Genomic DNA, 15,110 nt, shown 5'->3' on the forward strand with positions numbered 1-15,110 from the left:
TTGTAAGAATTCCATTTCTTAGCATTTATTTCGCATCATATATCAGGGACATGTTAGCATTTTCAAGTTCTATTTCTAGATGCTAGATACATTATTCAGATGTTATACATGCTATATACGACCCGTTATAATAGAACACTATATGTCCTGGTTTCGGTAGCACTTTCCATCAACTTATTCACAAATATAACTAAGTTGATTCAGCACTAACATGATTGTTGTCTAATTCACATTAATTTTAGGCACGTGTTCACGTTTCTTTATACCTGTTAAACATGTGACGTCACAGGTGAGGAGTCACCAAAACGAAGTCAACGGCTTTAATTGGGCTTCAGGTGTGTTTTCGAGAAAATCGATATTTATCTCAGCAATTTGATTTAACAGGAAGGTTTTGCAGATCTGTTAATTCTCCATAAGCGTCGGCCTAAAGATTTCTTTTCCTTTTGAGGCAAGAAATCAGCTACATTTTGTATTTGCTCTGTATTAAGTGGACAAATGAACCACGCAAAATAAGAGCGCAATCCTACCAATGTAGGGACCACCGACATTGGTATAAAATTGCTTTAGTAACACTACATTTTCATTTTGGAGCAGAAGTGCTGAAACAACAGCTCTAAAGTGAAAATATAGTGTTACTACACCCTATAGCAAATTATATTTGCATTAGGAGACGCACATGGGAAGGCCAATAGGGGTTTAGGGGACCTTTGATTACACCACTACATGTGTGTGACAGGAATATCACTATATATATACCTCTACATGTGTGTGACAGGAATCTCACTACATATATACCCCTACATGTGTGTGACAGGAATCTCACTATATATATACCCCTACATGTGTGTGACAGGAATCTCACTACATATATATACCCCTACATATATACCCCTACATGTGTGTGACAGGAATCTCACTATATATATACCCCTACATGTGTGTGACGGGAATCTCACTACATATATATACCCCTACATGTGTGTGACAGGAATATCACTACATATATATCCCTACATGTGTGTGACGGGAATATCACTACATATATATACCCCTACAAGTGTGTGCCAGGAATCTCACTACATATATATACCTCTACATGTGTGTGACGGGAATCTCACTACATATATACCCCTACATGTGTGTGACAGGAATCTTACTATATATATACCCCTACATGTGTATGACAGGAATCTCACTATATACCCTTACATGTGTGTGACGGGAATATCACTATATATCTACCCCTACATGTGTGTGACAGGAATCTCGCTATATATATACCCTTACATGTGTGTGACGGGAATATCACTATATATATACCCTTACATGTTTGTGACAGGAATGTCACTATATACCCTTACATGTGTGTGACAGGAATCTCGCTATATATCTACCCCTACATGTGTGTGACAGGAATCTCGCTATATATATACCCTTACATGTGTGTGACGGGAATATCACTATATATATACCCTTACATGTTTGTGACAGGAATGTCACTATATATATACCCCTACATGTGTATGACAGGAATCTCACTATATACCCTTACATGTGTGTGACGGGAATATCACTATATATCTACCCCTACATGTGTGTGACAGGAATCTCACTATATATATACCCCTACATGTGTGTGACAGGAATCTCACTATATATATACCCCTACATGTGTGTGACAGGAATCTCACTATATACCCTTACATGTGTGTGACGGGAATATCACTATATATATACCCTACATGTGTGTGACAGGAATCTCACTACATATATATACCCCTACATATATACCCCTACATGTGTGTGACAGGAATCTCACTATATATATATACCCCTACATGTGTGTGACGGGAATCTCACTATATATATACCCATACATGTGTGTGACAGGAATCTCACTACATATATATACCCCTACATATATACCTCTACATGTGTGTGACGGGAATCTCACTATATATATACCCATACATGTGTGTGACAGGAATCTCACTATATATATATACCCCTACATGTGTGTGACGGGAATCTCACTATATATATACCCATACATGTGTGTGACAGGAATCTCACTATATATATGCCCCTACATGTGTGTGACAGGAATCTCACTATATATATACCCCTACATGTGTGTGACAGGAATCTAACTACATATATACCCCTACATGTGTGTGACAGGAATCTCACTACATATCTACCCCTACATGTGTGTGACAGGAATCTCACTATATATACCCCTACATGTGTGTGACAGGAATCTCACTACATATATACCCCTACATATATACCCCTACATGTGTGTGACGGGAATCTCACTATATATATACCCATACATGTGTGTGACAGGAATCTCACTATATATATACCCTACATGTGTGTGACAGGAATATCACTACATATATACCCCTACATGTGTATGACAGGAATCTCACTATATATATACCCCTACATATATACCCCTACCTGTGTGTGACAGGAATCTCACTACATATCTACCCCTACATGTGTGTGACAGGAATCTCGCTATATATATACCCCTACATGTGTGTGACAGGAATCTCACTATATACCCTTACATGTGTGTGACGGGAATATCACTATATATATACCCTACATGAGTGTGACAGGAATCTAACTACATATATACCCCTACATGCGTGTGACAGGAATCTCACTATATATATACCCCTACATGTGTGTGACGGGAATATCACTATATATATACCCCTACATGCGTGTGACAGGAATCTCACTATATATATACCCTTACATGTGTGTGACGGGAATATCACTATATATATACCCTACATGTGTGTGACGGGAATCTCACTACATATATCATGTATATACCCCTACATGTGTGTGACAGGAATCTAACTACATATATACCCCTACATGTGTGTGACGGGAATCTAACTACTGTAACAGGAGAGGAGAACATGTAACGGCCAGACCGGGGTTCGAACCCGGGACCTCCGAACACTAGCCGGATGCTCTACCAAAATCGTCGATTTCTGATGTTAGAATACATTTGCTATATTTTTCGGAAAATTTTGCCGACACGGGTAGCTGCAAAACAGCAACAAGAATAGATGTAGAAAAAATACTTTAATCTATTAAGCCGTTGAATAGAAAATCGAAAATAACCAAAGCTATGGCTCCGGGAACCGAGCTCAGGCTCGGGCTCGGCTCGGCATACAGAAAATCACCCCACCGACGGTACGAAGCTTCCGGGAGAAGTGGTAGTTTCACTTCGAAGAAGAAGTAGGCCCAAGTCAGATACCAGATCATGATAGTCTTTGTCAACCCATAAAGATGCTAGAATTTTATTCGACTACATCTATTAGACGTTTAAGACTTTCAATCGTGTTCTCTTGAATTGTTCATTACGCACAATCGTAACGACTGCAGAGGTTGCTTCCGCGCCAAGACTTGGTCTGCAATAGTGATACACTGAACGTGCTTAACGCTTGTGTGCGTCATATGGATGAATCAGACATGAAATCGTAAGTTATTTTCGCTAGCCGTGATATATGAAGTGATATGAGGTGATGTGCTGTCGAAGCGGCATTAGAACACATATTCATACCATTTACAGTACGTAGTATTTTTCCGGTTAGACGATTTACAGGATCGGACAGGATCGGAGTAGAATCGGACCGTTTCGGCTATGCTATTCTATACAATTATTGTTGTATGTATTTGAATAGTGCATCTGTCCGTTGACCAGTGGTCATTAGATGGCGGACACGCCGAGCCGTTCATCCGTGAAGTTATTAATTCTTTACTCCCGTAGCACTAATCGCCCTCATGGCTCTAAATCTCCTTCAGTTTTATTGCCCCCTATTAGAGAGGTATTTATCTAATTGTTTTTCTAGATGTTTATAGAATATAATAATATAATCTAGGTGTTATATACACAGACAAAAAAAGGTTAAAGATCTCAGATTACGTTTTGTTTATCCAAGTACATGTAGCTAATACATCCCTATATGTTCACGGATACCATATATGGATCAGACATGCATGATGGTAGACTTGGTTTTGGTTTGGTTTGTTTTTGTTTAATGTCCTATTAACAGCCAGGGTGATGGTAGACAAGTTCATTGCTAAATTGCATCAGAAATGTTTAATTATAGCAAATATTATTGCAAAGTTATACAACATCTGTTATTTGTAGCATTTTCGAGGTTCCTTGTTTTGCAAAACAATCGTCAATAAAAGGGAATCTAACTCTGATGATGACCAGCTGTCAGAAATTGTCTGACCAGCGTCCAGAGCAACATTATCGCAGCTACTATATGGTAGGCTGGTAATATACTAAGTACTGCTTGGTAGCTCAGTTAAAGTACGGCCTTGTAACTCAGGTGATTGTCCAAGGTACATAGTTCAATGTGGTTTCTGTTTCTCAGAAAGCTGAGAAAAAGACTGACCAGTCAGAGCTGTCCTTACTTTACCCTAATTGCTCTAGATGGCATGTGACAGGCCTCCTGTGTATTGTTCAGTGGTAGTCAACAACTACCCCTGTTCTGATTTTCTATCTGTCTTAGCAACAGAAATCTAGATAATATCTCTGAAAAATATTAATTTTACTACATTATATCAGAGACCTATATACTATCTCTGATTATATTGCCCCTATTTGCCATATAATATTTTGCTGGGTTCTTGGACAAATCGGAATACCTGACAATAAGAAAGCAGATCATGCTGCAAAAGTGGTATTTTGAATTGGACAAATTGATTTCAAACTTCCCGTTACCGATTTTAAACCATTTGTATAAATTACAGATGCCCAGTGAATGTTGTCAATATGAAGACAACAGATTAAAACAAATATCAGTGAATGGTCTTGCTATGGAGACAACAGATTAAACTCGATTAAAACAAATATTGGGCTGCTGTTAGGGTTAATTATTACTCTCCAAGGGTCGGAATGAATAATTTTTGGGAAAAAAGTCTTGTTTTTAGCTGACATGGTCCAATGTGAGCTTAAGCGATTCTGTTGCGTTTGGTGTCCATCCGTCCATCAACAATTACCTTGTAAACACGAAAACTTGAATAAATATCAACCAAATTTGATAAAACTTTGTGTGCAGCCATATATTGAGTAGGTCTCGAACGAGATTGAAAATGGAAATTATTTGACTGTAATTTACATAGTTATAGCCCTTTGTAATAATATTATTATTGGACCTTGTGAACACGATAAGTGGATTTAATATCAACTACCGGGGGTAAATTTAATTAAACTTTGTATGCAGCCATATATCGACAAGATCTTTGACGTGTTAGAAAATGAAAATTATTTGACAGAAACGTACAGATTTATTGTCCTTTGTAATAATATCATCATTGTACCTTGTGACTATGTTAACTCAAGTATGTATCAACCAAATTTGATATAACTTTGTGTGCAGCCATATATCGACAAGATCTTGGACAATTTAAAAAATGGGAATTATTCAAAGGAAACTGACAGTTATTTCCCTTTGTAATAATATCATTATTACCGGTAACAAATTTTTAGCTCACCTGGCCCAAAGAGTAAATCTATTAGTCCTGAAAACTAAATGGATTTGGATGAAATTTTGTCTGGAGAATTATTTGCCAATGTTGTATGTTGCATAAATTAAGGATGTGATACTCTTGGGGCAAGAGAAAGGGGGCTCAATAATGGAAATATAGCGAAAAAAAAAACCTTTAGAATACTTTTTCTTTTTCAAGAATGACAGGATTTAGTCAATTTGTAGTTTGAACCATTGTTGGGAGAGTCAATTCCAAAGTAGGAAAATATTTGAAATTTAACTTAAATCAGAGTATTTTGCCATACTTACTGAAATATCTAGGTAAATGATACAGGCCCTTCTCTTGTTTAAAAAACATTTTGGACTTTGACTTTTTTTGGCAAATCTAATGTTAAAGTTTTTGGTGGAAGTGTTGATAGGAATCAGCAAACTCCTTTATAAGTGAACTAAGGTTCTGATATTTGGTTTCAGGGCTGCTAGCATGTGACGGTTCATTATTCTTTTCTTGGAGTCAGAAATGTTTCATATATAATGCTAAGTTTAATTTCAATGCTTTCTATGGTGCAGAACCCAATTCAAACTACGTCTACTTTTTTGTTGTTAAAATATCGACATTGCAATAAAGTTTCCAGTGAGTGAGCTATGTACTGATGGTGAACTCGCCCCAGATTCTAGTGTGAGGTATAATGATATATACAATGTGAGGTGAGCTTTGTACCGCTGGTGAACTCGCCCCAGATTCTAGTGTGAGGTATAGTGATATATACAATGTGAGGTGAGCTTTGTACTGATGGTGAACTCGTCCCTAATTCTAGTGTGAGATATAGTGATATATACAATGTGAGGTGAGCTTTGTACCGATGGTGAACTCGCCCCAGATTCTAGTGTGAGGTATAATGATATATACAATGTGAGGTGAGCTTTGTACCGATGGTGAACTCGCCCCAGATTCTAGTGTGAGGTATAATGATATATACAATGTGAGGTGAGCTTTGTACCGATGGTGAACTCGCCCCAGATTCTAGTGTGAGGTATAATGATATATACAATGTGAGGTGAGCTTTGTACCGCTGGTGAACTCTCCCCTAATTCTAGTGTGAGGTATAGTGATATACAATGTGAGGTGAGCTTTGTACTGATGGTGAACTCTCCCCTAATTCTAGTGTGAGGTATAATGATATATACAATGTGAGGTGAGCTTTGTACCGCTGGTGAACTCTCCCCTAATTCTAGTGTGAGGTATAGTGATATACAATGTGAGGTGAGCTTTGTACCGATGGTGAACTCGCCCCGTAATTCTAGTGTGAGGTATAGTGATATATACAATGTGAGGTGAGCTTTGTACTACTGGTGAACTCTCCCCTAATTCTAGTGTGAGGTATATAGAGGTTACACAACGAGTAATTGTTGGATATGGAATTTATTTCACTTGAGTAACGTATTTTTTAAAAGTTACAAAAGACACGAGCTTTAGCGAGTGTCTTTTGCAACTTTTAAAAAATAACTTACGAGTGTGAAATTAATTCCATATCCAACAATCATGAGTTGTGTGACCTGTTTCTACCACAATAATATCAGCTTGAAACGTGGCCAAGTATAATTTCGCGTATGCAAATTAAGTGTACCGGTGACGTCCAGGACCCGATGATGTGACGTCATTCGATTATTGATGACGTCAATAACAATTGCAGCTTGGGTCAAAGTTCGAATTCTTGACCAATCAAAAGACCAGAAGGCATGACTAATTGTTTGGTTTGTTTGATGATGTTTCGTTTTTGCCCATTTCCATTGACTATTTTTTGGCCCTAATTACCTTTTTATTGTTGAAAGGCCATTAAAAATTCATAACTTATTGATGTGTACAAATTTGTATCTTCATTATTCACAGCGAAGAAGAACAGATGCCCATGGCTGGCAACATCAAAGCCATTGACAGGAAATCTGTACACAGAATCTGCTCTGGGCAGGTAGTCCTGACATTGGCTACAGCTGTCAAGGAACTAATAGAAAATAGCATTGATGCTGGGGCCACTACCGTAGGTAAGGTCACTGACACGTACACTGGTGTTACTACTGTAGGTAAGGTCACAGACATGTACACTGGTGTTACTACTGTAGGTAAGGTCACACACACCTACACTGGTGTTACTACTGTAGGTAAGGTCACTGACACGTACACTGGTGTTACTACTGTAGGTAAGGTCACAGACACCTACACTGGTGTTACTACTGTAGGTAAGGTCACTGACATGTACACTGGTGTTACTACTGTAGGTAAGGTCACTGACACGTACACTGGTGTTACTACTGTAGGTAAGGTCACAGACATGTACACTGGTGTTACTACTGTAGGTAAGGTCACAGACATGTACACTGGTGTTACTACTGTAGGTAAGGTCACTGACATGTACACTGGTGTTACTACTGTAGGTAAGGTCACAGACATGTACACTGGTGTTACTACTGTAGGTAAGGTCACTGACACGTACACTGGTGTTACTACTGTAGGTAAGGTCACTGACACGTACACTGGTGTTACTACTGTAGGTAAGGTCACTGACACGTACACTGGTGTTACTACTGTAGGTAAGGTCACTGACACGTACACTGGTGTTACTACTGTAGGTAAGGTCACTGACACGTACACTGGTGTTACTACTGTAGGTAAGGTCACTGACACGTACACTGGTGTTACTACTGTAGGTAAGGTCACAGACTCCTACACTGGTGTTACTACTGTAGGTAAGGTCACTGACACGTACACTGGTGTTACTACTGTAGGTAAGGTCACTGACACGTACACTGGTGTTACTACTGTAGGTAAGGTCACTGACACGTACACTGGTGTTACTACTGTAGGTAAGGTCACTGACACGTACACTGGTGTTACTACTGTAGGTAAGGTCACTGACACGTACACTGGTGTTACTACTGTAGGTAAGGTCACTGACACGTACACTGGTGTTACTACTGTAGGTAAGGTCACTGACACGTACACTGGTGTTACTACTGTAGGTAAGGTCACTGACACGTACACTGGTGTTACTACTGTAGGTAAGGTCACAGACTCCTACACTGGTGTTACTACCGTAGGTAAGGTCACTGACACGTACACTGGTGTTACTACTGTAGGTAAGGTCACTGACACGTACACTGGTGTTACTACTGTAGGTAAGGTCACTGACACGTACACTGGTGTTACTACTGTAGGTAAGGTCACTGACACGTACACTGGTGTTACTACTGTAGGTAAGGTCACAGACACGTACACTGGGGCCACTACTGTAGGTAAGGTCACTGTCACGTACACTGGGGCCACTACTGTAGGTAAGGTCACAGACTCCTACTCTGGTGTTACTACTGTAGGTAAGGTCACTGACACGTACACTGGTGTTACTACTGTAGGTAAGGTCACAGACACGTACACTGGGGCCACTACTGTAGGTAAGGTCACTGTCACGTACACTGGGGCCACTACTGTAGGTAAGGTCACAGACTCCTACACTGGTGTTACTACTGTAGGTAAGGTCACTGACATGTACACTGGTGTTACTACTGTAGGTAAGGTCACTGACATGTACACTGGTGTTACTACTGTAGGTAAGGTCACTGACATGTACACTGGTGTTACTACTGTATGTAAGGTCACTGACCGGTACACTGGTGTTACTACTGTAGGTAAGGTCACTGACACGTACACTGGTGTTACTACTGTAGGTAAGGTCACTGACACGTACACTGGTGTTACTACTGTAGGTAAGGTCACTGACACGTACACTGGTGTTACTACTGTAGGTAAGGTCACTGACACGTACACTGGTGTTACTACTGTAGGTAAGGTCACTGACACGTACACTGGTGTTACTACTGTAGGTAAGGTCACTGACCGGTACACTGGTGTTACTACTGTAGGTAAGGTCACTGACACGTACACTGGTGTTACTACTGTAGGTAAGGTCACTGACCGGTACACTGGTGTTACTACTGTAGGTAAGGTCACTGACACGTACACTGGTGTTACTACTGTAGGTACGGTCACTGACACGTACACTGGTGTTACTACTGTAGGTAAGGTCACTGACACGTACACTGGTGTTACTACTGTAGGTAAGGTCACTGACATGTACACTGGTGTTACTACTGTAGGTAAGGTCACTGACATGTACACTGGTGTTACTACTGTAGGTAAGGTCACTGACACGTACACTGGTGTTACTACTGTAGGTAAGGTCACTGACACGTACACTGGTGTTACTACTGTAGGTAAGGTCACTGACCGGTACACTGGTGTTACTACTGTAGGTAAGGTCACTGACACGTACACTGGTGTTACTACTGTAGGTAAGGTCACTGGTGTTACTACTGTAGGTAAGGTCACTGACACGTACACTGGTGTTACTACTGTAGGTAAGGTCACGGACACGTACACTGGTGTTACTACTGTAGGTAAGGTCACAGACACGTACACTGGTGTTACTACTGTAGGTAAGGTCACTGACACGTACACTGGTGTTACTACTGTAGGTAAGGTCACAGACTCCTACACTGGTGTTACTACTGTAGGTAAGGTCACTGACACGTACACTGGTGTTACTACTGTAGGTACGGTCACTGACACGTACACTGGTGTTACTACTGTAGGTAAGGTCACTGACACGTACACTGGTGTTACTACTGTAGGTAAGGTCACTGACACGTACACTGGTGTTACTACTGTAGGTAAGGTCACTGACACGTACACTGGTGTTACTACTGTAGGTAAGGTCACTGACACGTACACTGGTGTTACTACTGTAGGTAAGGTCACTGACATGTACACTGGTGTTACTACTGTAGGTAAGGTCACAGACTCCTACACTGGTGTTACTACTGTAGGTAAGGTCACTGACACCTTACACAGGTGTTACTACTGTAGGTAAGGTCACTGACAGGTACACTGGTGTTACTACTGTAGGTAAGGTCACTGACACGTACACTGGTGTTACTACTGTAGGTAAGGTCACTGACACGTACACTGGTGTTACTACTGTAGGTAAGGTCACTGACACGTACACTGGTGTTACTACTGTAGGTAAGGTCACTGACACGTACACTGGTGTTACTACTGTAGGTAAGGTCACTGACACGTACACTGGTGTTACTACTGTAGGTAAGGTCACTGACACGTACACTGGTGTTACTACTGTAGGTAAGGTCACTGACACGTACACTGGTGTTACTACTGTAGGTAAGGTCACTGACACGTACACTGGTGTTACTACTGTAGGTAAGGTCACTGACACGTACACTGGTGTTACTACTGTAGGTAAGGTCACTGACACGTACACTGGTGTTACTACTGTAGGTAAGGTCACTGACACGTACACTGGTGTTACTACTGTAGGTAAGGTCACTGACCGGTACACTGGTGTTACTACTGTAGGTAAGGTCACTGACATGTACACTGGTGTTACTACTGTAGGTAAGGTCACTGACACGTACACTGGTGTTACTACTGTAGGTAAGGTCACTGACATGTACACTGGTGTTACTACTGTAGGTAAGGTCACTGACATGTACACTGGTGTTACTACTGTAGGTAAGGTCACTGACATGTACACTGGTGTTACTACTGTAAGTAAGGTCACTGACACGTACACTGGTGTTACTATTGTTGGGTACATGGGAATATGAATGTTGGTGTTTTCTACTCTAAGAACAAGGGGAAAAAGGATTTTTGGTAGTAAATGATATCAAATTACTATCCATGAAATTAAGATTAAGATGAGTATGATGATCACTATGTAATGTAAACAATCTGTCAATCCAATGTGTCTTATCTGACGAGTGATTTCCATTAAATGTCGTCATGTCGCTTTGATAAGTTACAGATTGCGATAATCTTTTACTGGAGGATTCAGCTACTGTGTTGGAAAGAAACATGAAATAAAAACAAATCCAATCCAAAATAAATCTCAAAAATGTACCAATGCATTATACAAAAGTGCACACTATATGCTCAAATTTACGGTAAACATTTCTTTTTTTCAGAAGTAAAGTTAAAGCAGTATGGAATCCAAACGATAGAAGTGATAGACAATGGATCTGGAGTGGAAAGAAAAAACTTTGAAGGATTAAGTAAGTTATCACTATACTCAGTAAGTTATATCTGTACTCAGTTATCACTGTACTCAGTAAGTTATCACTGTACTCAGTGAGTTATCACTGTACTCAGTAAGTTATCACTGTACTCAGTAAGTTATATCTGTACTCAGTTATCACTGTACTCAGTAAGTTATCACTGTACTCAGTGAGTTATCACTATACTCAGTAAGTTATCACTATACTCAGTAAGTTATCACTGTACTCAGTGAGTTATCACTGTACTCAGTAAGTTATCACTGTACTCAGTGAGTTATCACTATACTCAGTAAGTTATCACTATACTCAGTTATCACTATACTCAGTGAGTTATTACTATACTCAGTAAGTTATCACTGTACTCAGTAAGTTATCACTGTACTTAGTAAGTAATCACTATACTCAGAACATCTACAAACCCTTTGAACAGATTTTGGTGAAGCTCGACAGGAAGCTTGCATGGCCTCCTGATATTAAGAATTATAATGTCCTCACCCCCTGTACACTGAGGAGCTTGGCCAAAAGGAGTAAATTTCGCGAACATTTCAACAATACTCTTCTGCAGCACTAGATATGTAAGAATCTTTCACTCTACAGAAATGGGAAGATCTTCAGGTGCTTTATGAGAATTCCCCTGGGGAATCACTATCACTGTATGTCTTTGTACCATCCCTGTATGTCTTTGTACCATCCCGGTATGTCTTTGTACCATCCCTGTATGTCTTTGTACCATCCCTGTATGTCTTTGTACTATCACTGTATGTCTTTGTGCCATCCTTGTATGTCTTTGTACTATCACTGTATGTCTTTGTACCATCCCTGTATGTCTTTGTGCCATCCCTGTATGTCTTTGTACCATCCCTGTATGTCTTTGTGCCATCCCTGTTTGTCTTTGTACCATCCCGGTATGTCTTTGTACCATCCCTGTATGTCTTTGTACCATCCCTGTATGTCTTTGTACCATCCCTGTATGTCTTTGTGCCATCCCTGTTTGTCTTTGTACAATCCCTGTATGTCTTTGTACTATCACTGTATGTCTTTGTACAATCCCTGTATGTCTTTGTACAATCCCTGTATGTATTTGTACCATCCCTGTATGTCTTTGTACAATCCCTGTATGTCTTTATGCCATCCCTGTATGTCTTTGTACCATCCTTGTCTTTGTACCATCCCTGTATGTCTTTGTACTATCACTGTATGTCTTTGTGCCATCCCTGTATGTCTTTGTACCATCCCTGTATGTCTTTGTGCCATCCCTGTTTGTCTTTGTACCATCCCGGTATGTCTTTGTACCATCCCTGTATGTCTTTGTACCATCCCTGTATGTCTTTGTACCATCCCTGTATGTCTTTGTGCCATCCCTGTTTGTCTTTGTACAATCCCTGTATGTCTTTGTACTATCACTGTATGTCTTTGTACAATCCCTGTATGTCTTTGTACAATCCCTGTATGTATTTGTACCATCCCTGTATGTCTTTGTACAATCCCTGTATGTCTTTATGCCATCCCTGTATGTCTTTGTACCATCCTTGTCTTTGTACCATCCCTGTATGTCTTTGTACTATCACTGTATGTCTTTGTACTATCACTGTATGTCTTTGTACCATCCCTGTATGTCTTTGTACCATCCCTGTATGTCTTTGTACCATCCCTGTATGTCTTTGTACCATCACTGTATGTCTTTGTACCATCCCTGTATGTCTTTGTACCATTACTGTATGTCTTTGTACCATCCCTGTCTTTGTACTATCACTGTATGTCTTTGTACCATCCCTGTATGTCTTTGTACCATCCCTGTATGTCTTTGTACCATCCCTGTATGTCTTTGTACCATCCCTGTATGTCTTTGTACCATCCCTGTATGTCTTTGTACCATCCCTGTCTTTGTACTATCCCTGTCTTTGTACCATCCCTGTATGTCTTTGTACCATCCCTGTATGTCTTTGTACCATCCCTGTATGTCTTTGTACAATCCCTGTATGTCTTTGTACCATCCCTGTATGTCTTTGTACTATCACTGTATGTCTTTGTACTATCCCTGTATGTCTTTGTACCATCCCTGTATGTCTTTGTACCATCCCTGTATGTCTTTGTACCATCCCTGTATGTCTTTGTACCATCCCTGTCTTGTCTTTGTACCATCCCTGTATGTCTTTGTACCATCCCTGTATGTCTTTGTACTATCCCTGTATGTCTTTGTACTATCCCTGTCTTTGTACCATCCCTGTATGTCTTTGTACCATCCCTGTATGTCTTTGTACCATCCCTGTCTTTGTACCATCCCTGTATGTCTTTGTACCATCCCTGTATGTCTTTGTACCATCCCTGTATGTCTTTGTACATCACTGTATGTCTTTGTACCATCCCTGTATGTCTTTGTACCATCCCTGTATGTCTTTGTATAATCCCTGTATGTCTTTGTGTCTTTGTACCATCCCTGTATGTCTTTGTACCATCCCTGTATGTCTTCGTACCATCCCTGTATGTCTTTGTACATCCCTGTATGTCTTTGTACCATCCCTGTATGTCTTTGTACCATCCCTGTATGTCTTTGTATAATCCCTGTATGTCTTTGTGTCTTTGTACCATCCCTGTATGTCTTTGTGCCATCTTTGTATGTCTTTGTACTATCACTGTATGTCTTTGTACCATCCCTGTATGTCTTTGTACCATCCCTGTATGTCTTTGTACCATCCCTGTATGTCTTTGTACATCCCTGTATGTCTTTGTACCATCCCTGTATGTCTTTGTACCATCCCTGTATGTCTTTGTATAATCCCTGTATGTCTTTGTACATCCCTGTATGTCTTTGTACCATCCCTGTATGTCTTTGTACCATCCCTGTATGTCTTTGTATAATCCCTGTATGTCTTTGTGTCTTTGTACCATCCCTGTATGTCTTTGTATAATCCCTGTATGTCTTTGTACATCCCTGTATGTCTTTGTACCATCCCTGTATGTCTTTGTACCATCCCTGTATGTCTTTGTACCATCCCTGTATGTCTTTGTACATCCCTGTATGTCTTTGTACCATCCCTGTATGTCTTTGTACCATCCCTGTATGTCTTTGTATAATCCCTGTATGTCTTTGTGTCTTTGTACCATCCCTGTATGTCTTTGTACCATCCCTGTATGTCTTCGTACCATCCCTGTATGTCTTTGTACTATCCCTGTATGTCTTTGTACTATCCCTGTATGTCTTTGTACCATCCCTGTATGTCTTTGTACCATCCCTGTATGTCTTTGTACCATCCCTGTATGTCTTTGTACTATCCCTGTATGTCTTTGTACTATCCCTGTATGTCTTTGTACCATCCCTGTATGTCTTTGTACCATCCCTGTATGTCTTTGTACCATCCCTGTATGTCTTTGTATAATCCCTGTATGTCTTTGTGTCTTTGTACCATCCCTGTATGTATTTGTACCATCCCTGTATGTCTTTGTACAATCCCTGTATGT

The 15,110-nt window shown here is 40.2% G+C and overlaps 1 protein-coding gene across 5 annotated transcripts in view; it reads left to right on the plus strand.

Moving 5' to 3' along the window:
- Nucleotides 1–3,220: 3,220 nt before the first annotated feature.
- The window catches only part of LOC117339364 (mismatch repair endonuclease PMS2-like), a 72,078-nt gene continuing 60,188 nt past the window's right edge, over nucleotides 3,221–15,110 (plus strand). For all 5 annotated transcript variants that reach the window (XM_033900915.1, XM_033900948.1, XM_033900924.1 and 2 more), the window contains exons 1-3: nucleotides 3,221–3,509; nucleotides 7,420–7,571; nucleotides 11,562–11,648. In XM_033900915.1, coding sequence (XP_033756806.1) covers nucleotides 3,487–3,509; nucleotides 7,420–7,571; nucleotides 11,562–11,648 — 262 coding nt within the window. In that variant the 5' untranslated portion in view covers nucleotides 3,221–3,486. The remainder of the gene's footprint in view (nucleotides 3,510–7,419; nucleotides 7,572–11,561; nucleotides 11,649–15,110) is intronic.

This window comes from Pecten maximus, chromosome 1, assembly GCF_902652985.1.
Source record: "Pecten maximus chromosome 1, xPecMax1.1, whole genome shotgun sequence".
Taxonomy (NCBI): Eukaryota; Metazoa; Mollusca; class Bivalvia; order Pectinida; family Pectinidae; genus Pecten; species Pecten maximus.